Raw genomic sequence first — 25,162 nt, 5'->3', positions numbered from 1 at the left:
TGCGGACCTGAGCCTTCTCCCGCTCCAAACATCAGCTCGTCCACACGGACCAGACCTCCTTACACCTCCTCAGTCCTCCGCCCGCACCTCTGACACAGTGAACATGTGAGAGAGGAGGAGGAGGAGGAGGAGGATTGTTTGAAGCAGCTTGTGAATCAGAGTGGAAATAATCTCAGCGAGAGAAGCGACACGATGAGCAGCTTCTTCTTTTGTTTGCACGGTGAGTTCACACTTTATCTTCGTGTGTGAAATGAACTTTAACTTCCCTAAAAAGTTACAAATAGAAAGTTTAAAAGATGATTTTATCTGAAATCACCGACGAAGTTTTGATAGCCAAACTCTCCTCACGGAGAAGTTTCTACTTTGTGGGTTAATGTCTAGAGACTCTTTCTGGTGACATTTATAGGCTATACAACATAAAGCGTGTTCACCACATAATGATCTTCAACAACTTGAATGTTAATGCGCACTGAACGCATATGAAAGCATCAGTTTAAACAGCGTGTAGTTTCTTTCACACACTTCACTGGTTAACTGAGTTACATTAGAGCGGACGATGTCTCTCTCTCTCTCTCTCTGTCTCTCTCTCATTAGTGTTAATAAGTTATTAAAAGAACAATCAACAAAAACTCAAAATTCTTACACACATTAGTACATGCAAAAGGATGAAAAGCTCTGCTATGCTGTGACTGTTTCATTCAACGGAATGTTTTAGTAGTAAACTTAAGTGTAAACATTTTTATCAGGGGATATATTATTTTTAGGGGCCGATGCCGATATTGGGATACTGATATATCAGGTGATATCTTTCTTGGATCTATGTTTGATCTATAGAGAAAGATAGATTTAGATAAGCACATTTGTTTGCGATGATCCTTCAGATGCAGTTATCAAACATTGTGCATGTAGGTGCATCACCATTTGACACTCTGGACACACTGGAGTGTGATAATACTTGTTGTAATCCATATAGCTCTAGAACTGCCTGTGTAATACGACGAAACTCAAATGAAATGCTATTTGACTGGTAAATAAATCTAGTAATAGCGGCGCATAGTTGCAATAAAATAAGCCAATATCGATAGTCACTGGATATGTTAATATCAGCTGATTTTATCTGCGGGCAAATGAATTGGTCGAGCTCTAGTTTTTTTTAGAGGTAAAAGCAACAATTGAAAGTCTCTGCATGGAGAAGATCAGGGGCTTCGGCGAGATATTACTATAACCACACCTCATTACACAAATGACCCATAAAAAGATTGAAATGAAGGTTAGCAAACAGCTTTAAAATATTAAAAAAATTACAACATCTATTTTATATAAGACAGGTGTGTAGGTGAAGAATGAATCCATCCAAAACTGCAAACTCCTGCACACTGTCTTAATTGCACAAAAACATTAGCAACATTTCCTTATGGAAACAAAGAGAGAGAGAGCACGGTCCAATATGCACAGATAGGTTGGCAACTACTGGAAAAGAGGGTTAAGCAGTCTTTTCCTTCCCTTGTGATTTGTGAATTCCCTGAGTGTGCATTTTTTTCTTAACTCTGGTCTTTGTTGAGTGTGTGCAGGTTAACGATCAGATCACACTGATTAACCTGGGCAGGATGATTCAGCTCTTTCATGATTGGTCTTTCCTCTCCTGATGGTCTAATGCTGCATTCATGTGCTGCTCGGGTGGTCCAAGTTTCAGAGTTGGGAAGTCGTTCTTCCGACTTCAGTGTGTTCACATGATTTCGGTTCGGAAAGTCAGAATGTTGTAACAACAGCACAAACAAGCGGTGATGCTACGAAGAAGATCAGTGAAATGTCTCTGTTAAAAGTTATATTTGAGCAAAAAAGTTGATGTGTAATACGGGAATTAATAAAAAGTATGTTAACATTAACGAAACATATTTTGCCCCCCATTTGTTGACGATACTGACGCCAAGTCAGCAAGTCAAGCACCTCATTATTTTCCGAGTTTCTGAGTTGTTCCGACTTGAGCAGGTGTTCATGCGTATTTTACAACTGGGAAACTCGTTTTTACGATGTGTCAGATACCACATGAATGCACCATATCTCCCTATTGGTCTCTAGTCTTCTGATTGGTCTGTCTCCCCATTGGTCTCTCTCTCCTCAGTGCTCCTCCTGTGTGGCCTCCTGCAGGCTCAGCAGCTCCTCCTCCCCGGTTCATGCAACTTTGAGCTGGACTCATGCGGCTACACGTCAGACCCTCAGAGCGGTAGCTGGAGCATGAATGAGGAAGGTACACACTCATCTTCTTCATTGTCTTTGACTGATAGATACGTACATCAGAGTTACATTTAACTTTATTCTAGTATATTGTAATAAATCTTTTTACATAATTTCTGTATGGTGGTTTTGTAGCAGAGTACCGTTATTTATTATGGATTTGGCAGTGTCATTAATAACATGAGACAGATCACACTGGTCAGTCTTTTAGGCTGTGTCCCAATTGAAGGGCTGCTGCCTTCAGAGTACGCATTTGTAGGTCGATTACGCCACAGCGATGTGTTGAAGGCTGTGCGTTCCAAAGTATTTTTTTCAAATGCCTTGGTGTAGCCTTCGTAACCATCTCAATGACGAAGCATCTCCATGACGATCACATCACAGAGCGTCTCCATGACCAAGCGTCTCCACCATGATCATATCAGTAAGCATCTCCATGACGATCACATCACAGAGCGTCTCCACCATGATCACATCAGTAAGCATCTCCATGACGATCACATCACAGAGCGTCTCCATGACCAAGCGTCTCCACCATGATCACATCAGTAAGCATCTCCATGACGATCACATCACAGAGCGTCTCCATGACGAAGTGTCTCCCAGATTATCACATCAGCAAGTATCTCCATGGATAACACATCACGGAGTGTCTCCATGACGATCATATCACAGAGCGTCTCCACCATGATCACATCAGTAAGCATCTCCATGACGATCACATCACAGAGCGTCTCCATGACCCAGCGTCTCCACCATGATCACATCATCAAGCATCTCCATGACGATCACATCACAGAGCGTCTCCATGACCAAGCGTCTCCACCATGATCACATCAGTAAGCATCTCCATGACGATCACATCACAGAGCGTCTCCATGACCAAGCGTCTCCACCATGATCACATCATCAAGCATCTCCATGACGATCACATCACAGAGCGTCTCCATGACCAAGCGTCTCCACCATGATCACATCATCAAGCATCTCCATGACGATCACATCACAGAGCGTCTCCATGACCAAGCGTCTCCACCATGATCACATCAGTAAGCATCTCCATGACGATCACATCACAGAGCGTCTCCATGACGAAGTGTCTCCCAGATTACCACATCAGCAAGTATCTCCATGGATAACACATCACTGAGTGTCTCCATGACGATCATATCACAGAGTGTCCCCACGACGATTACAATACAGAGTGTCTTTCATGTCTCCAGCTTCTCCATGATGGTCACATCACGGAGCATGACCATGATTGTCACATCACGAGTGACTCCATGGCGACCACATCACAAACATCTCCATAAAGATGACATCACGGAGCGTCTACATGACAATCACATCACAGCATTGAACATGATTCAGTGAGACTGAATCAGTGCAGATTCCCTGTTTAAGGTTTTAATAGGCCCCTCCTACTTCACACTTGGAGGAAACTCTGTTAGCATGCTAACTGTGTGTGTGTGTGTGTGTGTGTGTGTATGTATATATGTGTATGTAAGCCCAAATTCAGACTTACTCTTATTGTGAAAGAGCTCCTCTGCTGCCACAGAGCAGCTGCCTTGTGTTCTCCTTCAGTTTATGTTCCCATTTTTCACATAAAGTGTGTGTGTGTGTGTGTGTGTGTGTGTGTGTGTGTGTGTGTGGCATCCTGTAGGCTCTGCTTCCTCTGACAGAAAATAGAGTAGTGAAGGGACCATGGCGCTGTTTGTGTTTGGTTGCCATGAAGATGTGGTGATGTGGGCTTGAGCTGAGGAAGCTGCTCCAAAAAAAGAACCTGAGGGTTAGTGGTTAAAACCAGGAGAGACTGAAACATGGAGAGAAGGAGAGAAGAAGGAGGAGGTGGAGAGGAGAGGAGAGGAGAGGAGAGGAGAGGAGAGCAGTAGAATGTTGGACAGATAAACCTTGTTGTGTTTAGAGCAGAGGTGAATTCAGCTGCGTGATTATGCTCAGTCAGTGCAGAGATGTGAATTTACAGCAAGACAGAAACCATCAAAATTAAGAGGGTTATTTTTTTTAATCTACCAAGACATGTTAGTTACTATGTGGTAAAAATGATTAGCCATTACATTCTCCTGATGTCATGATGCCAAACTCCATTTGAAAAACAAAGTTGTGTTCTTGTGGTCTTGCTGACAGACCGGACACACATGAATTTTATAGACCAGCATCATGATGTAGTTATTTCTGCATCCTTTCAACCTGTTTATTGTATTTAAACCACAGTGAGAATCTGTTTATTGTAACAACAGATTTCAGCCAACTTTAGTGTGTGACTTGTTAGGTACAGTGAAGCTGTCAGTTTCCCCTGCAGGAAGATCCTTCATGGACCTCTTTTGACCAAATAAGGGATCAGATAGAACTGTACTGAACGCACGCACGCACGCACACACACACACACACACACGCACAGCTGATTTAAGACTGAGGGCTTTTAAACTCCGTAAACACACTTTATATTCTCTAAATGCACTCTGTGTCTGTGGGTTTAATGTGGGGTTAATAATCCCTCAGCTGCGACTGAAAGGAGAGAGGAGACTCTCTCAGTTTATTTTACTCAGACAGTCTTCTCAGTAAGTTTCAGAGTTTTTTTTTACGTCTAAAGCTGTGTGTTTACAGTGTATGTACAAAGTGAGATTTCTACATGTATGTTTGCAGTGTATGTCCAGTGTAAGACTTCCTGTGTGTGTGTGTGTGTGTGTGTGTGTGTGTGTGTGTGTGTGTGTTTACAGTGTGTGTCCAGTGTAAGACTTTCTGTGTGTGTGTGTGTGTGTGTGTGTGTGTGTGTGTTTACAGTGTATGTCCAGTATAAGACTTTCTGTGGGTGTGTTTACAGTGTATGTCCAGTGTAAGACTTTCTGTGTGTGTGTGTGTGTGTGTGTGTGTGTGTGTGTGTGTGTGTGTGTGTTTACAGTGTATGTCCAGTGTAAGACTTCCTGTGTGTGTGTGTGTGTGTGTGTGTGTGTGTGTGTTTACAGTGTGTGTCCAGTGTAAGACTTTCTGTGTGTGTGTGTGTGTGTGTGTGTGTGTGTGTGTGTGTGTGTGTGTTTACAGTGTATGTCCAGTATAAGACTTTCTGTGTGTGTGTGTGTGTGTGTGTGTGTTTACAGTGTATGTCCAGTGTAAGACTTCCTGTGTGTGTGTGTGTGTGTGTGTGTGTGTGTGTTTACAGTGTGTGTCCAGTATAAGACTTTCTGTGTGTGTGTGTGTGTGTGTGTTTACAGTGTATGTCCAGTGTAAGACTTCCTGTGTGTGTGTGTGTGTGTGTGTGTGTGTGTGTGTGTGTGTGTGTGTGTGTGTTTACAGTGTGTGTCCAGTGTAAGACTTTCTGTGTGTGTGTGTGTGTGTGTGTGTGTGTGTTTACAGTGTGTGTCCAGTGTAAGACTTTCTGTGTGTGTGTGTGTGTGTGTGTGTGTGTGTGTGTGTGTTTACAGTGTGTGTCCAGTATAAGACTTTCTGTGTGTGTGTGTGTGTGTGTGTGTGTGTGTGTTTACAGTGTATGTCCAGTGTAAGACTTTCTGTGTGTGTGTGTGTGTGTGTGTGTGTGTGTGTGTGTGTGTGTGTGTGTGTGTTTACAGTGTATGTCCAGTGTAAGACTTCCTGTGTGTGTGTGTGTGTGTGTGTGTGTGTGTGTGTGTGTGTTTACAGTGTGTGTCCAGTGTAAGACTTTCTCTGTGTGTGTGTGTGTGTGTGTGTGTGTGTGTTTGTTTACAGTGTATGTCCAGTATAAGACTTTCTGTGTGTGTGTGTGTGTGTGTGTGTGTGTTTGTTTACAGTGTATGTCCAGTGTAAGACTTCCTGTGTGTGTGTGTGTGTGTGTGTGTGTGTGTGTGTGTTTACAGTGTGTGTCCAGTATAAGACTTTCTGTGTGTGTGTGTGTGTGTGTGTGTGTGTGTGTGTGTGTGTGTGTGTGTGTGTGTGTGTGTGTGTTTACAGTGTATGTCCAGTGTAAGACTTTCTGTGTGTGTGTGTGTGTGTGTGTGTGTGTGTGTGTGTGTGTGTGTGTGTGTGTGTGTGTGTGTGTTTACAGTGTATGTCCAGTGTAAGACTTTCTGTGTGTGTGTGTGTGTGTGTGTGTGTGTGTGTGTGTGTGTGTGTTTACAGTGTTAGACATTATAGGTTCCTATGTTTGCTCTCAGATACTTTGTGTCTGTCTGTGTTTGTGTTGTTGTGTCTGCAGGTGAACTCTTTGTGTGTCTGTAAATAAAGTCAGAGAGGATAAGAAGCAGGAAATTAATAACTTAGAGCTTCCTGTTGGAACTGAGCGTGCTCAGTGGGTACAGCACAGCCTCTAATTGGCTCCATGTCTTTCTGAATAGATTATTCTGTTTCAGGATGTTTTTAACATCAGACAGTCTGACAGAAGATCTATAAACTCAGGTTATCAGACTGAGGTTATCAGATTGTCAGACTCAGATTATCAGGTAGATCTGTTCATATAAATTTGGAAAGCTTATGGAGCTTTAACAAAATAAAAGCATGCTTTATCCAAAAACTTTGAAGAGTAAACTACACATGCATAAATTACTGCATCACAGCTGACATGTTCCATCTCATTATATCTCCTCAAAGAATGATCTGTCATGGTTTACTCTTCTTTAGTTAGTTTAATCATTTATTATTTATGTTTCCTGTTTAATTTTGTAGTTCTTGTCCACACTGTTTCTTGTCTTGTATTACTTCCTCCCTTTGTCTGGTTTCCCTCCAGTTTGATTGCCCTGATTGTCTTCACCTGTGTCATTAGTCTCACCTGTGTCTAATTACCACCCCTGTGTCTGTTTAGTTTCAGTTTACCTTTCCTCTTGTCAGTTTATACGTCTTCCTGTCCGTCTTCCTGCTTGGTCTTATTTCCCAGTGTTTCCAGTGGTTTTTCTTATGGCTCCTTGTTATTTCTCGTTTGATCTGGATTTTGGACTTTTGATGGATTTTGTGTTGAAGTTGGATTTTCTGAAGTAAGCTTTTGTATTTGCCTTGTTTTTTGCCTTTTTGTTCAAATAAATATTTTAGTTTTTGTTATCTGCAGTTGTCTCCAGTTCCTTATTTGTTTTTGAGAACCTGACATCATCTGCTGCTCATAACCAAACCCTGCTCAAAACTCAGTCATCCCTACTTGGAGTGAAAACACAAACACCACCACAACAATTCTGTTATTAAACTGAATACTGTAAACATTTTGGTGGAATCATGTAACCTCTCCTTTCTTTGAAGAGAGACACAGGTTGATCTCATTATTCACCATGTTACTAACCTTGACACAGTCTGCACTCTCTGTAAGACGGCTGGATCATTATTCTCCGGTGCCGGGGTTTGCAATTTCTCACTGATGAAAAGGGATGTACATCTTAGATTGTTAGCTTAAAGCTAACACATAATGGATATTGCCATCAATGGGCTAACACATCACAGTACTGTTTAACTTGACAATGTTAAGTGAAATCATAGACTGTATACAGTATGAGTAAAGTAGATTGTTCCCTAAATTAGGAGATGTGAGTTTCTTATCACCTCTTCAGTCCGTAACTCTATAGTTGTATCATAGGTCAAAAGATGGTGGCCTGGGGGCGCAGATGGCTTAGCGGTTAGGTCGCAAACCATGGCCCTTTTCTGAATAGCCACAGTTCAGTATGCAGTGCGTACTTTTCAGTAGGGAGTTTCAGTATACTGAACCCTCGTGGTCATTCAGTAGGCAATTTTTGGTCCTCCTCAGTAGACTGAACATTTCAGCATGGATCCTAACTTCCAGGTTTTGTGCAGTATGGATCGGATGCATCCTTTCAGGAGATGAATTGTATTTAAACACCCACAATGCTGTGCGAAATTAAACGTAAAACGTCATGTCACATGCGCCTCCGAATCAAAACAAAGGAGGATGAAAAAAATAAAAAATAGAATATATAAATAAAATAAAAAACGAGCATGGTTGCGGCAGGTTCAGGTAACCCGCCTTTCAAATGTTAAGTTATTAAGTTATTTTTACATGCATTGGGAAGTTTTGTATTATTTTCTGAGCCATCGTGCATATCACGAGTTGGAGTGTCAATGACATGAGACGGGTTAATGACGCCACTTCCACACTGAATGAGTCAGACGAAGTAGGAACAATTATCTGCCTACTGTGCATGCCGACTGTACAGTAGGTCCTAACAGTATACAGCACGGATAGAACTATCTACTGTCTACTGACAGATTGTGTAGCCACTTTGCAATTTGGGTGCACAACAACCTCTGGCTCCTTTCCTTCATGTCATTCCCTGCTCTCTCTCCCTGGTTTCCTACTCTATCCACTAAAAAACACTTGAAATGTAAAAGGAAAAAATATGATGAGATATCTTAAATATATGTCAAATATAATATAGTTTGAATATGATAAATTATGTTAAATATGATGTATCTAAACTTTGAAAAAATAGGACACTATTATTAAATATAGTACATAAGATATATATTAAATATGATATTTATTTATTTGATATATATATATATTTGTATATGTTTTAGGACATCTGATCTCGGTGGACTCTGCCTTTCTTCAGGACCAGGAACAGGCAGTTCTGGTAAGTCCGGTCCTGGACCAGCAGGACTGGAGTTGTGTGCGTCTGGTGTACCAGATCACAGGGCAGGGGTCACTGCAGGTCCACCTCAGACCAGACTCTGATAACTTCGACTATCTGCTGTGGTCCTCCAGTGTGGCCTCCGACAGTTGGCTCATCTCCAGTGTGGACCTGCCAAACACCACTGAGCCACTGCAGGTGAGACCACAGACACAGAACCTCAGACCTGATGGACAGGAAGTCAGATTTGATTCTCACAGAGTCCTGAGAGGGGTCAGAGTCATGACAGGGTAAAGCTAGCTCATAGTGTCAGGTAGGAAGCTGATTCTGTCAAGTGAGCACGGGGCAGCTGAGGCTCAGATGGTAAAGTCGGTTGTCTCCTAACTGGAAGGTTGGGGGTTCGAGCCCCAGCTCTTACAGTTACATGTCCGATGTGTCCTTGGGCAAGAAACGTAACTTAAATTTGCGCAATTTGTCAGCGGTGTTTAAATGTGTATGAATTGGATAAGTTACTTCTGATGGTCACTATTGCATATAAACCTCTGCTATAAGTGTGTGAATGGTAGGTGTGACATGGGTAGCTCATTCTCTCAGGAAAGATTCCTGCAGGGTCAGGTCACTTCTATAAGGGGGTCAGCTAAGTATCAACATTGGTTTGTTAAATATTTTGTTAAACATTAAATTAAAAACCCTATAGCTTGCTTACAAAACAGTGACAAAACTGCTCCTACCTACCTGAACTTCCTCCACCAGGTGTACAGTCCCTCCTTACTGTGTATGTGTATGTTATATAAAATACATTTCTTTCTGGTTGATCTAGATTTAGAAGAAGCTGATGTCAAACACAGACAGAGGATATGATGTCATGTAAGCTCAGTCCGATTATAGTTAACCACAGAGCTGTTACACAACTTTGTGGCTGTGAGTGTTATAAAGCGTGTAATGGAGACTGTGAGTTTGTTCCACATGTTGGTTAATGAGAGGAAAACGCAACGACATCACACACACACACACACATGCGCGCGCACACGCAGGCACACACTCACTCACTCACTCAAGAAACCACAAACCATTTTCACCTCTGATCACAGACTGTTTCTAAAGCAGTCTGATTGAAGTCTATGATAAAATGGTCCCTCTTTTCAGTTGATTTATTTCCTCAGTAAAGGTTTTCCTAATGAGTGTAAGGTCTCAATGTCTAGTTTCGAGCCTTCTTCAAAACAGCAAAATGTTAATTTAGTAATTATGGTCCCAAAGACCAGAAAGCAGGGGAGGAGTTAGGTCGGGCGACCTAGGATGGACAAATGATACCATGGCAACCTAAAAAAAATAATGTGTTCAGGGTTTCGTTGTGACAAAAGAAGCTCTGATGAAGTTACCATATTTGGAAAAGTGGGTCGCTCCTCTCTACCTGGCTACCTCACATAAACAAAGCCTGGGGTCTGTTGAAGCTGACAGCACTGTTTGGGTCACAGTGGCCACTGAGGGTCATAAAAGTAGGTTATGTAACTTATCAGTAGGGCAGGACTAGGGGACTTCACTGATCACTTATCCTTTGATCAGAGTGCAAGTATTTTGTGTTTATTTCTAATGTACAGTGAAAGTTGTGTGACGTGATGTTTCTGTGGGATGCTCTGTGTGTTTTTTTCTCCCTCAGATTTTGTTGTCAGGTCGGCCTGAACGAGGAGCAGGAAACAGTGTGGCCATCTTCGAAATCCACATTGTGCCTGGTTACTGCATAGGTCAGAGTCACACGATCTACACAATCACCTGTTTCAGGATCATGTTTCAGTAGAATGAAATAAAGAGGCCTTTATTCATTCATGAAGAATAACGTACATAACAGTTTATATTTTTAAACATAAAGTAAAGAATGTCTTACCTGTATGTTTTACCTGTATGTTTTACCTGTGTCTTACCTGTGTGTCTTACCTGTATGTCTTACCTGTGTGTTTTACCTGTGTCTTACCTGTATGTCTTACCTGTATGTCTTACCTGTGTGTTTTACCTGTGTCTTACCTGTATGTCTTACCTGTGTGTCTTACCTGTATGTCTTACCTGTGTGTTTTACCTGTGTCTTACCTGTGTGTCTTACCTGTGTGTCTTACCTTTATGTCTTACCTGTGTGTCTTACCTGTGTGTCTTACCTTTATGTCTTACCTGTGTGTCTTACCTGTGTGTCTTACCTGTGTGTCTTACCTGTGTGTTTTACCTGTGTCTTACCTGTGTGTCTTACCTGTGTGTCTTACCTGTGTGTCTTACCTGTGTGTTTTACCTGTGTCTTACCTGTGTGTCTTACCTGTGTGTCTTACCTGTGTGTTTTACCTGTGTGTTTTACCTGTGTGTCTTACCTGTGTGTTTTACCTGTGTCTTACCTGTGTGTCTTACCTGTGTGTCTTACCTGTGTGTCTTACCTGTGTGTTTTACCTGTGTGTTTTACCTGTGTCTTACCTGTGTGTTTTACCTGTGTCTTACCTGTGTGTCTTACCTGTGTGTCTTACCTGTGTGTTTTACCTGTGTGTCTTACCTGTGTGTCTTACCTGTGTGTCTTACCTGTGTGTCTTACCTGTGTGTTTTACCTGTGTCTTACCTGTGTGTCTTACCTGTGTGTTTTACCTGTGTCTTACCTGTGTGTCTTACCTGGGTGTTTTACCTGTATGCTTTACCTTTGTGCTTCACCTTTGGGCAGAGTGTAACTTTGAGGAGCATCACCTGTGTGGTTACAGTAACAGCTGGAATCCAAACGTAAACTGGTACGTAGGAGGAAGTTTAACCAGAGATAACCAGGCTGATCTGAACCAGACCAACAACAGAGGTATTGACGCACACACGCACGCACGCATGCACTGTAATGTTAGAGTAGTACAGACCTGTCAGTCATGTAACCTGAGGTTTGTTGGAATAGAAAAGTTTTATTTTTATATCTCTCTAACAGTGACTGTAAATCCAGAATAAAAGTCTGACCTGTATATAAGTCACAGTCTGTTTTGGGGGTCTCCCAGAGGGAAACAACGTTTTAATTGTCTTCCTGTGTGATGATTTCAATAATGTTCAACATAATCCACAACATGGTCTGTGTAGCTCATTTAATAGCAAATGTTTTCACCACGTGGAGTTTGTAATCCTGCTAACTTCCTGTACCTGTAGTTGAGCTCTCAGCATATGCTGACGTTGATAGTTGTGTAGTATAGACCCACAGCCCACGAGTCTCTCTGCCCACCTCCTCTGTTAACTTGTTCTCCTTAATTGAGGACTCTTTGCAATCAAACCAGTATTAGTATTAGGTAAGCCTGGGCAATAAAATGATAATGATAATTATCGCAATATAACTTTTCTCAGCGTTTTCCAGCACTGTGCACTTTGCTTACGAATGAAATTTGAAATGTTCCTCTGTTCAAGTATAGTTTATCATCTTCTGACAATAAATAATATTTGAACCACAATTAATCATCCGGTTTCTCAACTTTCACTAAGGAGGAAAAATCTGCCTTTAAATTTGAAATAAATCATGATTGGACATTTACAGTATCTATATCGAATGAAATGACAATTTTTATCTTGATAACATTTTTTGTCATATTTCCCAGCCCTAGTATTAGGATGGTGAAATAGGTATTAAAGTGCGTCTTATACACTAGATTTTCACACATGCACTCCTTAAAATTCAAAAATTCAAGACAGGCTGCCCCTGAAATCTTCCTGACTTGCTTGTTCACACATTTCTCTTAGAGCAGGATGTTTCCTCTATCTGAGGAGGTGGGATATGATAGAAAAAAGGACAAGCTGGAAGTAGCAGTAGTAACAAAGCAACAGAGTATGCTAACTTTTTTTTTCTTTACATCAATGCTACATGTAATTTAAGATATTCACCTATTATCGATAGAGTGTAGAAGAACATGTTGGTTAACAACTTAATGAAACTGTTTCATTAAAACTGTTTCATTAAGTGCACAGAGATCTCACCAGTCGTGTGCAGGTTTAAGGATATAAACGTCATCACCCCCTCCTGCTGGCTTGTAGTGAATTTTTCACATCAGCTCACCCCAACTTTACAGTTTTACCAGGAGGCTGGCAGGAGAAATTCCAAGTCAGTTGTCTGTGTTCACACATGCAGCTCACCCTGAAAACTTCAGGAAGATTTCAGGAGTTTTGTGTGTTTGTGAAAACAGCATCAGACTGCCGCCCTGACAGTCATGATTCCCTAAATCCAGCTGAGCTGAAGATGAATGTGCTGCTCTGTTGTTGTCTCAGTGATCAGTGTGTTGGAGCACAAACTCATGTTTAGTGTGCGTGTGTGTGTGGTCAGATGTTTACGTCTGCACTCACAGCTGATTGTTACTGTGCAAGAGATGAGAGATGAGAACAGGCAGCTCAGATACACACACACACACACACACACACACACACACACACACACACACACACACACACACACACACACACACACACACACACACACACACACACACACACACACACACACACACACACACACACTTTTCATTGCTTATATACAACATCTACTCTTCATATAAAAAAGGTCACCTGATCTGACACAGTCTGAGTCCTGCTGTGGTCTCTGTGGTCTGACAGTCAGAAGATCAGGTCACATGATTGATGGTTGTGGAGGTTCAGGTTATAATCAGGAGGAGAGCTGCAGAGACAAGCTGCTGTGATGTTTGAATTTTTGACCTCGTCCATCTCTGTTTAAAGAAACAATATCATAATCTGCAGTCTGTGAGAGAACCTCTGTACTGTGACACGTTGTTATAATTAACTCATGACACAGCTGTGTTAAATACTCAATACTAATTGGACCATTGAGAATAGAAACAGTCTGCTATCCCATCGATATATCACCGTTGATAAGAAGAACACACCTTTACTATCAAAAGCAGACAGTTGTTAGGGACCTATTTTAATCACAGACTCTGGAGAACTAACTGTAATTTCAAGCCGCTTAAATAAATCTGGTTGCTCTGTTTACTGTAGGGAAAAGAGAAAGGAGGGAAACAAAGAGGAAAGATGATAGAAGAAGTGAAAACGGTACACTATGACTGAGAAAAAAGTAAAAAACATAACAGAACCTGGTCTGGGTTAAGTGTTGCTATGGAAAATGCTGTAGATTTCAACTGACTATTTGTTAGCAGAAGAAATCAATCATCTTGAAATCAATAAATATTTTACAAATCAGAATTTTGTGTCAAATAATCAATTTCCTCAGTAATTATCAGTCTTATAAGTGTGATGATGTTTAGGGAGCAGGTTGTTATAAAGCAGGAACACCTTCACCTAATAATATAAATACATTATACAACAGTAAAAACAATAGTAATAATAATAATCATCATCTGCTGCAGGTCACTACATGTACGTGGACTCAGTCTACGCCAAAAACTTCCAGGAAGTGGCCAAGCTGATGTCTCCCATGACGACAGTGCCGATGTCAGGCTGTCTGTCCTTCTTCTACCACAGAGACCAGGAGACAGGAAACATCTTCTGTATCTTCACCAGAGACCAGCAGGGACACTATGAGGACGTCTGGAAACCGGACGTGTACTCTACAGCCGGCTGGACTCACGTCAGCGTGGACATCAAGGCTCCGAGACCTCTGGAGGTCAGTGTGTGTGGACCAATAAGATAAGTCCATATTGATAAGGCTGTACTCACACACACAGAGACATCACTGAGGTACAGAGAGAGATGGATCACAAGCAGACAGCAGACACACACTTTCTGAGAGACTGTGGGAGCGTCTGTCTGATTTGCAGAGCAGCCTCAGTCTCTGTAGACTCAGATGATAACACTGATGATCAGGTCTCAGACTGCTGTTTGGCATATGTAAATTAACCGTTGTGCAGTCATTTGATCCCCTTTCTATGCAATTCAGCATCATAGCAAAAATCATCTAATTCACAAACACCGTTGCTAACAGCCCGGCACAGTGAGAGTGAAGAAATGACCTTCTTCTGAGAGTTGTTGGAAACTGCGCCACAGTATTTACAAGAGAAGTCCCGCTCAAACTTTCCAGTTATCAGGAAAACAATTCCACCTCTGTATGACTTACAGGAGTTAAATCAGTCCGGCGCTGTCAGTGGCTCCAAAGTTCATCCACATGTGTGGACACGGTCTGGAGCCGTTACCATGACGAGGAGGCAACTGTTGTACTTTCTTGTTCCATTTAGAGAGGAAGCTTTGTTAAACAACAGTGAAACTCCTATGACAATTTTTGAGTCTGTTCTCACAATGAAGTTTGAAAAAGATTCCCCCCCCCCATAAGCTCATCACCTTTGTGTGGACCAAACTGAGCTTCATCGGCATGAGAGTAAGAGAACTTCTGGTAGATAAAGAATAGCTAAATGTAACTTAACCATGGAAAAGGGATCTTGCTGATGGAACAGTAAATGAAAACTCCTAAAGGGAACAGTACAAAGTCAAATGCTTGATGTCACAAGGTGGATAAAACTTCTTCAACTCCTCACACACATGGGTCCAAAATACACACATGCACAAACAGAACCTGTGGACATGCATGAGACAATGAAAGGCACAGCATTGACATTTAGGAAGACGCCAAGTACTGTGCTCCGTTAGGGTCGAAATTTCATTCGAATTAAAAAAAAAATGAATGCATCAATTTCTGACCTTAGTTGCATCATGATTAACACATCAACACTGACAGCCCTAGTTGATTGTAATTAATTAATCACAAAATAAAAATAGAAGCTTGTTAATCTGACAGGAGGACAACGATAAAGCTTCATGTTGTCTGAGTTCTGTGATAAAAGAAGTTGAGGTGTAAGGAGGGAAAGTTCAGTGAGGAGCGTTTTGAGATAAACTGGAGATCAAATCATCGTTGGAGCAAAAATGTTTATTAAAAACAGACTCTTCATGAGTGAGACGACCCTGTGAGTCAACACAGACTCAGGATTATTAGGAAATGGAAATGAGTCTGACAGTCAGGACGGAGTCTGTGATCCATTATATAACACTCCGGATACAAAATTCACTTTAAAATATGTATTTATAAATAATAAATGATCAAAAAACAAGATGTAACAAAGTAAGGTGTACTGGGCTAATGTAGTTTAGACTCTTGGAGCTGGTGGAGAATTAATTAAACACACGACACAGAATGTTGATAACCGGTTTTGTATTTCAAAGTTCAATTTTTAACAAATTACAAAAAACACTTGAACTTAATCAAGGAAAATACCACAATTTAAATAAAAGAAAATAGGCCTTCAATTAACAGATTCTTATGGGCACATTTTACCCTCCATACAATGTATGCTAAATATTCCAAATTCTATTCGTATAAATCAATGCACCAAAACACATTACACGTACTGCAGTTATTTGTTATTTGTGTGCGGATATCCAACGAATTCAAATGTTTATTTAGGTAGGGGAAATCCTACCACACCCTTTAACCAGACAGCCAGGCTTGAGGCCTGCCTTTTGAGGGACTCTTGAGTCTTTTGAAGTTGCTCCTTTAGCTCGCCATCTTCTTTGCTCCGGCAATATGGCCTGACCTGTTTAGGCAAACAGGTAACAAAATCACATGTCTGCTCAACTTGGAAGCAGCAATTTAATCAAATGTTCTATTGTGGATGTCTCACCAGTGTTCAGTCCTGAAACATTCCTCCTCCTCAGCAGCAGCAGCAGCAGCAGCACAGCAGCTCCTCAAGGGCTTGAAGTTTCAGTTCAATTAAGTCCAGCTTTGTGTCCAGGGTTGAAAAGCACAGTGTTTTTCTTTCAGAACTTCTCTTTGACTGTTTTAGGAATGACTGTCTCCTGCTGCCTTCTGACTGACTCCTTGATTGGTTTCAATCAGGTGATTAGTGCACCTGGGGAATGGGGGGGTAGATGCCTGTTGGCTGCAGGCTGCATCCAATTGGCTCAGGATTTGAATGACAGATGCTGTTGTCCAATGTCAGCAGTGTTACAATTATATAAACTATTACTATACCTATACACCATATAAACTATAACTTTAATGAAAACTATAACTCTAATATAAAACTATAACTATAAACTATGACTGTAAAATAAACTGTAACTTATTAACTATATGGTAAAATATAATGTAAAAGATCTGACTCAAGCAGAAAACATTCCTCTTCTTTGACCTTCACAACTGTAACGCTGTGACAACACAATCAACACAAACTATAAAAATATAAAGATATGACCCAGTAAGCACAGCATATTCATTATTCTCTTTGCGCCCTCTAGTGGTGAACCGACTAGATTTGACAATCCTGTTAGTTGTGAGCAGAGTAAGAGGTAAAATCAAAATAACAGTGACAGTAGCACAATGACAGATATTTCTAAGTGATTGAATATATAAATAGAATAAAAAGAGGAAGAAACCTTACATCCTGCCAAAGTCTGATCAGAGCTGCTGAGACTGAACTGAGCTGAGATCAGATGAATACACAAAGAAGATAAACTGAATACACAACATAATGCTGTTAGCAATGATTCATTACACATTGACTTATCTGATTTTAAACTGAACTGCGTAGATCTCCGCTCTGTTTTTAATTTAATTTAATAATTTAATTTTAATTTAATGTTGTATAATTATTGTGTTTACATTCTTCTGTGGACGTGACTGAAAATGCAATAATCAAAGATTCCTATAGATATTAATAAAGTAAATTAACATTTGAAAATACATTTTAAACTCTCCCTCTCATTCACTGTTTATACTGTAACTGTGTGGCAGGATAACTATTATCCTGTTACATTATGTGTGTTCTGTTACCTGGTGTGTGTTTCTGTTACCTGGTGTGTGTTTCTGTTACCTTGTGTATGTTTCTGTTATCTTATGTGTGTTTCTGTTACCTGGTGTGTGTTTCTGTTATCTTATGTGTGTTTCTGTTACCTGGTGTGTGTTTCTGTTATCTTATGTGTGTTTCTGTTACCTGGTGTGTGTTTCTGTTATCTTATGTGTGTTTCTGTTACCTGGTGTGTGTTTCTGTTATCTTATGTGTGTTTCTGTTACCTGGTGTGTGTTTCTGTTATCTTATGTGTGTTTCTGTTACCTTGTGTATGTTTCTGTTATCTTATGTGTGTTTCTGTTACCTGGTGTGTGTTTCTGTTACCTGGTGTGTGTTTGTGTTTCTGTTACCTGGTGTGTGTTTCTGTTACCTGGTGTGTGTGTGTTTTCTGCTCACCTGATGACTGTTTTGTGTTAATCCTGTGAGCTGCTGACAGTATAATGTCAGATTACCAAACTTTCAGACACATCTTTTGCTGAACAGGCACATATGTTTTACATTTGAGTTATTTCTCTTTTTCTCCTAACCCTATGTAAAGCCACAGAAAAATCTCTGCTCAAAGAAAATCATCAGACAGAAAAAGATTCTCAGAGACAGACACACACCACAATGTTTCATGAGCTGTCAGCCACCGTCTGGTGTTTGTATGTGTGTGTGTGTGTGTGTGAGTGTGTGGAAAATATCTTGTGTAACTGGGTCACTTCCTGTGTTGAGGCAGCCAGCAGCAGAACTTTTCCATGGAGCAGAAACATTGAGTTAACATGGTTCTGATGTAACGTCTGAATGTGTGTGTGTGTGTTTGTCTGTGTGTATTAACAGGTGGTGTTTGAGGCAGCCTTTAACAGCGCCAGAGGAGGATACGTGGCCATAGATGACATCACGTTCTCACCTGAGTTCTGTCACACAGACACAGGTAAGGAAACACACACACACACAGACACACACACTGTGGCTCAGTGGTAGGGTTGGTCATCTTTCCCCATCTGAAGGTTTGGGGTTTGATCCTCAGCTCCTGCAGTCATATGTCGAAATGTCGCTCCTGCTGCTGCGTCAGTGGCCATGCCATCTGTCATCCACCAGAACATCAACTAGACATCAGTCCACAATCATTGAAGAAAGCTGTGTGGAGATCAGCTCCAGGGTTCTTTCCAGATGCATCAGCAGTGTTGGGCTTTATGACAGAGAGATCCTTGAACAACCGATCTCCAGTCTAACACAGGAGTTTAAGTGGGTCCAATTCTGATTGGAGATGATGCTAACAAAGGTGTACATGTAAGACTTACTCAGCCCAGCTGTCCCCACCATGGCTACTGGTTGAAAGTGAACCCCAACAGAACTGACCCAGCAGGCAACGGCAGCGCTCAAACACCAGGTCATCCTGGGCCAAGTATGCCAGGGGTGGCCTGAACCTCAGGACCAGCACACCGCCCTGGAACAAAGCCTCTCCATCTCAGAAACCCTTGTAGTGCCCGTAGAGGCAGACAGACCACAGCAGGAGAAGGCAACCGAATTAACAATGGCCGTGGCACCGGCTTAGCGAGGGATGAGCTGGGAGAAAGAGGAGAAGAAAATGAGCTGTGGGAAATAAAGACATTCAAATTGAGCTTCATCATAAAGCTTGCATGTGATGTCATGTATCTCTAAAAAATATCAGCCAGTGGTACAATGAAAACCCCACATTCATTTTCTGAGAGGTAGGGGGAGGAGCCAACACCTGCCCCAGGACAACAGGTGACACTGAACTATTGGGCTAGTTCTGGCATATTTATATTTACACATACTGATGATTACTATGAACTGTCCTGATTGAATCAATTCAATAATTATATTATTTTACATTATATTGTATTATTATAATATTGTACGGAGTGAGAATATTTAAAATGAACATGAATCTAAATCTTTAAATGTTTTTGATGAGGTTTTAACACACCTGTGCCCCAGCATCCTAACGCCAACACACCTGTTACCTGCATGACTCACTGACCTCATCTGAAAGCAGGTGTATATGATAAATACTGTGTGTATTGTGTATTGTGTGTGTGTGTGTGTGTGTGTGTGTGTGTGTGTTTCAGAGCCAAGCTTTGACCCCTCTGTAGCAGACTGTGACTTTGAAAATGGACTGTGTCTGTACCATCAGGAGAGAGAGGACAGCGCCGTGTGGAAACGAGTCACAGTGAAACCTAATTCATACAGGACAGGAGATCACAGCACAGGGACAGGTACCACACACACACACACACACACACACACACACACACACACACACACACAGAAGTCAATTGATGACGAGATCTTCTGATCAGCTGTGCAGCAAACAGGCTGTAAATACAGTAATGTACACAGTCATGATATTTGCTGTGTTTAGCTATTTTGTAACTGAGGTGCTGACAGAAGAACATAGAGGGAGGTACATCACATTGAAAACAGACTTCCTGTTTGTATCAAAGATCAAATGATTTAATTTTAGTGGTGACAGTGACTTCATAAAAACATACCATAACATACGCACCAAACCAGTAGTCAAGAATCAGAAATGAATGATTTCATAATTTTTTCAAATGTCTTATCAAATTCATGATGTGATGATGTCATGTTCGGGGCGGCGGTTAGTGCAGTGGTAAGGGTTCTGTCTGTGTGGAGTTTGCTGCCCTCATCATAACATCACACCATATTTCACATAGCTACCCGTACATTTCAGACATGACTGAATCCAGATACGTACATATCACATTCGTTATTTGATACGTTAAATGATCATTTTGTGCTCCCTCTTTGTTATCAGCCCTGAGCCAGGTGGTAACAAGTTGTTCCTCTCTACCTGCACACGACCCTCACCTGCTGTCTGATCATAAAAAGGTTGTTGTCAGCAGGTACCATCACAGAGCCTAACGGTGTTCTCTGTCCCATCCATCACAGGAAGTTTCCTGATGGCCAACACTCGCTTCTTGTTGAGCCCGGGTTACGTGGGTCGTCTCCACGGCCCTTTGTTGCCAGGTAACCACAGGTACTGTGTGAGGTTCTTCTACCTGCTGCAGGGCTTCAGGAGCGTGGACAACGCGCTTGTTCTCTACGTTTATGACGAGAACAACGTGGCCCAGGAGAAGGTGTGGAGTCTGAGCGAGACGTCCAGAAACGTGTGGACTCGGGTGGAGATTACCTACATGAAGCCCATGACCACCAAGGTACACACACACAGCCTGGGGGGGTTAAGAGTAAAGACAGTCTTAGATGGATGTAGATGGATGGTAGGCAGGGTTAAGACTAACACAGACAGGTTGATAGATGTATGAACAGAGGGAATAATGGGTTTACTTTCATCTCTCAGCTGGTCTTTGTCAGTATCTGTAAGAACTTCTGGGAGTGCGGTCTGGTGGCCATCGATGACATCACAGTCAGCCTGGGTAGCTGTCATGTGACTACAGGTAAAACACTCACTGCCACACTCACACACACACACACACACACACACACACACACACACACACACACACACACACACAGGGGGGACTGTGTGCTGTGTTACATACACAGAAACACACATGGTCTAATGCAACAGAGAGTTGGATCTACAATGATTCTTATACATGACTATGAGTGCCACTGACATTAAAGCCCACATATATTAATACAGACTGTCCAGAGTCCATTATATATACATTAGAGAACATAGTCAAGGATTCCAGCAGAGTGAATAAATATTACAGCGCTCTATTTTGATGTTGAGCACACAGAACATTAGTTGATCCTGTCTGATTATGTTAGCAATCCTGATCCTGTAATCATCATTTAGAAAAGTTTCTGTTTTGTGAACACTGATCTGATCCGTTCATATGCTGCTTGTTGTTGTTGCTATATCCCATGGTGAGTAAAGTGATGAACTAGAGCCCACTGAAGATAAACTTTATTTGAGATGATTTAAAGGTCCCATATTATGCTAAATACACTTTACAATGTTTTTTCTAATACCAATATGTGTCCCTAGTTTGTCTAAAAAAACCCTCTTTTTATGAGAAAGGTCCATCCTCTTCGCCTTTTGGAGATATTCCCTTTGTGACATCACAAAGGGCAGTAACCCCCTCCCCCAGGATGGGTGACATTCCCACAACTAGGTGTTTGTTCTGTCCTCTGAGTCTGCGTTTCCATCGTAAACAATCAGTTTAATCCTGCACTTGAATTATTTACCTGCACACTGATCTTTTACCTACAAACTGATCCCTTACCCCCTACCGATCCTTTACTTGCACACTGATCCTTCACCTGCTCATTAATTCTTTACCTGCACACCGATCTTCTGCTCTTCAGTGTTGTCCTCTGACTGCCCCCCCAGGACCCCTTCCCACCCAGTGTGACTTTGAGGATGGAGTCTGTGGATTCATCCAGGACAAGAGTGAGGACAAAGCTGATTGGCTTAGAGTCCGTGGACACACCCCCACCTCCTACACTGGCCCCAAAGGAGACCACACCACTGGGGTGGGTGAGTTCATTGATTCATTTAATTATTCCTTCATTTTCTACAATTATACATTTATTCATCTACGCAGTGAAAGACCATGTTTTAGTGTGTGTGTTTATGTAACCACTGTGTTCCTCTTACAGGTCACTTCCTGTACATCGAGGCATCCCTCATGCGTCCTGGTCATAAGGCACGCCTCCTGTCGTCTTACCTGCGGGGGGCGTCATCCCCTCAGTGTCTGATTTTCTTCTTCCACATGTACGGCTCAGGTACAGGCATACTGAGTGTGCTACTACGTGACGGCAGCAGAGACACGCTGCTGTGGAGAAGACGTGGCGAGCAGAGCGTCAGCTGGATGAGGGCGATGATCGACTACCAATGTGACGTCAGACATCAGGTACACACACACACACACACACACCAGGTACATACAGAAACATCAGGTACACACAGACCCCAGGTATAAACAAAAACACAAGATACACACATTTTTACCTTAACTTTTCTAAAGCCATAACATTTTTAAAACTTTTCTTTATTCGATTTGAAATCATTTGTCAGAATTTCAGTTCAATTTAAAATGAGTTTCATCCTGCATCATGCTCCTAGTGAACACATAAACATGGAGGTGTGTGTGTGTGTGTGTGTGTGTGTGTGTGTGTGTGTGTGTGCAGATTATATTTGAAGCCATCAGAGGACCAACACTCCGCAGCGACATCGCTTTAGATGACATTAGCTTTAAGAGAGGACCATGCACAGGTGAGAACATCTGTTATTATTCATATATCTGTTATTCATAGATCTCTGTACACGGCAGACTTTATATGAAATATTATTACTATATTTGTACAGTGTTTTATTATCTGTGTATTATAATGAAAGTAATTATTATACCCATGTTATGTCCTCCTCTGCAGATCCTGCTGATGTCACTCCATTCTCTGGATCCTCAGAATATTTTAACGAAATCGAGAACTGACTGTCAGTCAGATTGACATAAATGAGACAATTTACATGTTTGTAGAGCGATTTGAATGTGGGCTGCTGTTTTTATTCTTCAGTTTATTTGACATTTTTACACTCTTATCAATAATCCTGACCTCTCTTTGTAAGGGAATGAAAAATAACATGTGAGTCCAGTCACAGCTTAATAACTCAAACACACACAGTGTTTACCGACTCACACACACACACACACACACACACACACACACAGTGTTTACAGACACATACAGGAAATTATTAACTTAGGATGGATTGAAGCTGCTCAAAGAATATAGCACTCATGATATTCAGGCACAAACACATCTAAAAAGTTGTCCTGCTCCTTGCAGTTTGCTCTTGTTTTGTGTCTGAATGTGGAGTAGAGCTATCTGCACCTTTACTCTCATGCTGACGGAGCTCAGTTCTGTCCACAGAAAGATGATGAGCTATACGAGGGTAGGCGACACTTTTTCAGCTTCATTTTGAGGGCAGACTGACAAAATGTGATATGAATTTCACCTTTTAAGACAAAGCTTCTTCTCTGAATGGAGCAAGAAAGGACAACTCAAGGAATAAATAAACGCTGTAAAAGATTTTTAAGTCATAAAGAGCTTCATCATCATCATTTTCTTATTTCTAGAGTCCAAAACAGAGATTATAATTCAACATAAAGAAATCTGAAAAATGTTCTTTGGAAGCAGAAGCTGTCATGGTGTTCGGTGTTCGGTCTCTTTTGTCTTATTCAGCTTATATGTTCATTACAAAAATAAACTCTCCAGCCGGAAACCTTTAAGTAAACGGAGAGTATTGAATGACATGTTTTCTCTTGGTTTCACATTCATTGTTCAGTGTTTCATATTTCCAAACTTAAAAAATATCTGTTGCCTACACATTTAAATAATTAATCCTGTGTTTTCTTGAAACTTCAGCTTTGTCTCATCATCTTCCTCAGCATGGCAAGGTGAATGTTAAAGGAGGAATATGCGATTTTTTCACACTTAATGTAGCAGAAATCAAGTATATCTGAAAATAACTGAGTGTGACACCCGGGTCCCGCTGTCTGTGATGCTTTCCAAGCTTTCCGAGCTGTATCTACACCGTGTTTACATGGACAGGACTGCTGGCCGCGTATAAAAATTGTTAATTGAGGGACTAGAGAAAAGAAGAATAACATACTGTACTCACTGCTTATTTGAATGCCACAATAAGTGTTTCTAGATCACGGTCATTTCGTTTAAATTTACATGCAGTGTGAAGCTACGAGCATAATAAAGATCGCTAGCATCAGCATGCTAACACAACAATGCAGCGCCAGTTGTTTTGGTTTCATGCTGGTGCTCAAGGGCGACATCTGCTGGATCCAAAAGTTGCATATCCTTCCTTTAATGTACGTTTGAAAGACTGATCCTCGATTTGAGAGTTTTCCAAGTTATATTTTTACTTTGTTACATGAAGAATGAACTGTGTGTGTGTGTGTGTGTGTGTGTGTGTGTGTGTGTGTGTGTGGATTAAGAGAAGACATATCTCTAAAACAAACCTGCGTATGTGTTAGTGGACTCTGACGATGTTTTAAAGTCGTTCTCTAAATCTGTTCTGCTGTCACACAGAGTCAGACATGAGCAGTCGATCCCTGAACAACAGGACAAAGTCTTCTTCCATCCTTCAGAATAAAAAGGTGAAATAAATTATTGAAGAGTTGATGCCCTTCAATGAGAAACAGCTAATTATCCAGCCGTCATTATAGGAGGTGGTCAGTCAGTGTGTGACTCATCAGGAGGTGAACTCATGGATTGATTGGTCGACCATCCCCCGAGGTTTAATCACTGACAGGATGGAGGGGTCAGCCTCACCACGACTCAATCGATATGCCTCTATCACAGAGAACATCTCAAGAGGAACCACTCCACCACATCATCAGGATAACTTTATGAAGAGATTAGAACCAGGAGCTGGAGGAGGGGAGAGAGAGGAGGAGGGTTGAGCAACCTGTTGGACAACTCTTGAGACAACAATAGAAAATACAACTCTGACTTAAATACTGTAAACTTCATATAAAAGCTCATCCCAGTTTAAGGTCCAGTCCCTTTTACTAGCCTTGTCTTGTGTAGCTGACAAATAAAGTTAGTGCATTTAATGTTGGAATA

The 25,162-nt window shown here is 41.4% G+C and overlaps 1 protein-coding gene across 2 annotated transcripts; it reads left to right on the top strand.

Annotated features, from left to right (window-relative positions):
• Nucleotides 1-26: 26 nt before the first annotated feature.
• mamdc2a (MAM domain containing 2a) lies at nucleotides 27-23,835 on the top strand. Of its 2 annotated transcripts, XM_061037513.1 has the most exons (14): nucleotides 29-220; nucleotides 2,123-2,248; nucleotides 8,737-8,987; nucleotides 10,447-10,531; nucleotides 11,479-11,604; nucleotides 14,150-14,406; nucleotides 18,398-18,491; nucleotides 19,654-19,800; nucleotides 20,498-20,763; nucleotides 20,907-21,003; nucleotides 21,909-22,055; nucleotides 22,178-22,431; nucleotides 22,709-22,793; nucleotides 22,952-23,835. In XM_061037513.1, exons 1-14 carry the CDS (start codon nucleotides 193-195, stop codon nucleotides 23,011-23,013), a joined length of 2,025 nt encoding a protein of 674 aa, XP_060893496.1. In that variant the 5' UTR covers nucleotides 29-192; the 3' UTR covers nucleotides 23,014-23,835. The 2 variants fall into 2 exon arrangements, with proteins under 2 accessions (XP_060893498.1, XP_060893496.1); XM_061037515.1 differs by lacking the exons at nucleotides 22,709-22,793; nucleotides 22,952-23,835 and having other exon boundaries at nucleotides 27-220; nucleotides 21,909-22,051; nucleotides 22,178-22,421.
• Nucleotides 23,836-25,162: the final 1,327 nt, after the last annotated feature.

Source organism: Labrus mixtus, chromosome 5 (genome assembly GCF_963584025.1).
Source record: "Labrus mixtus chromosome 5, fLabMix1.1, whole genome shotgun sequence".
In the NCBI taxonomy this organism is placed as follows: Eukaryota; Metazoa; Chordata; class Actinopteri; order Labriformes; family Labridae; genus Labrus; species Labrus mixtus.
Note: the sequence above shows the minus strand (reverse complement) of the source record. Positions and strands in the feature narration are given on the sequence as shown.

Coding starts and splice junctions, on each gene's coding strand:
- mamdc2a (XM_061037513.1), top strand. CDS start 193: ATGAGCAGCTTCTTCTTTTGTTTGCACG. Junction 2,249..8,736: donor CTGGAGCATGAATGAGGAAG/GTACACACTCAT, acceptor TATATGTTTTAG/GACATCTGATCTCGGTGGAC. Junction 8,988..10,446: donor ACACCACTGAGCCACTGCAG/GTGAGACCACAG, acceptor TTTCTCCCTCAG/ATTTTGTTGTCAGGTCGGCC.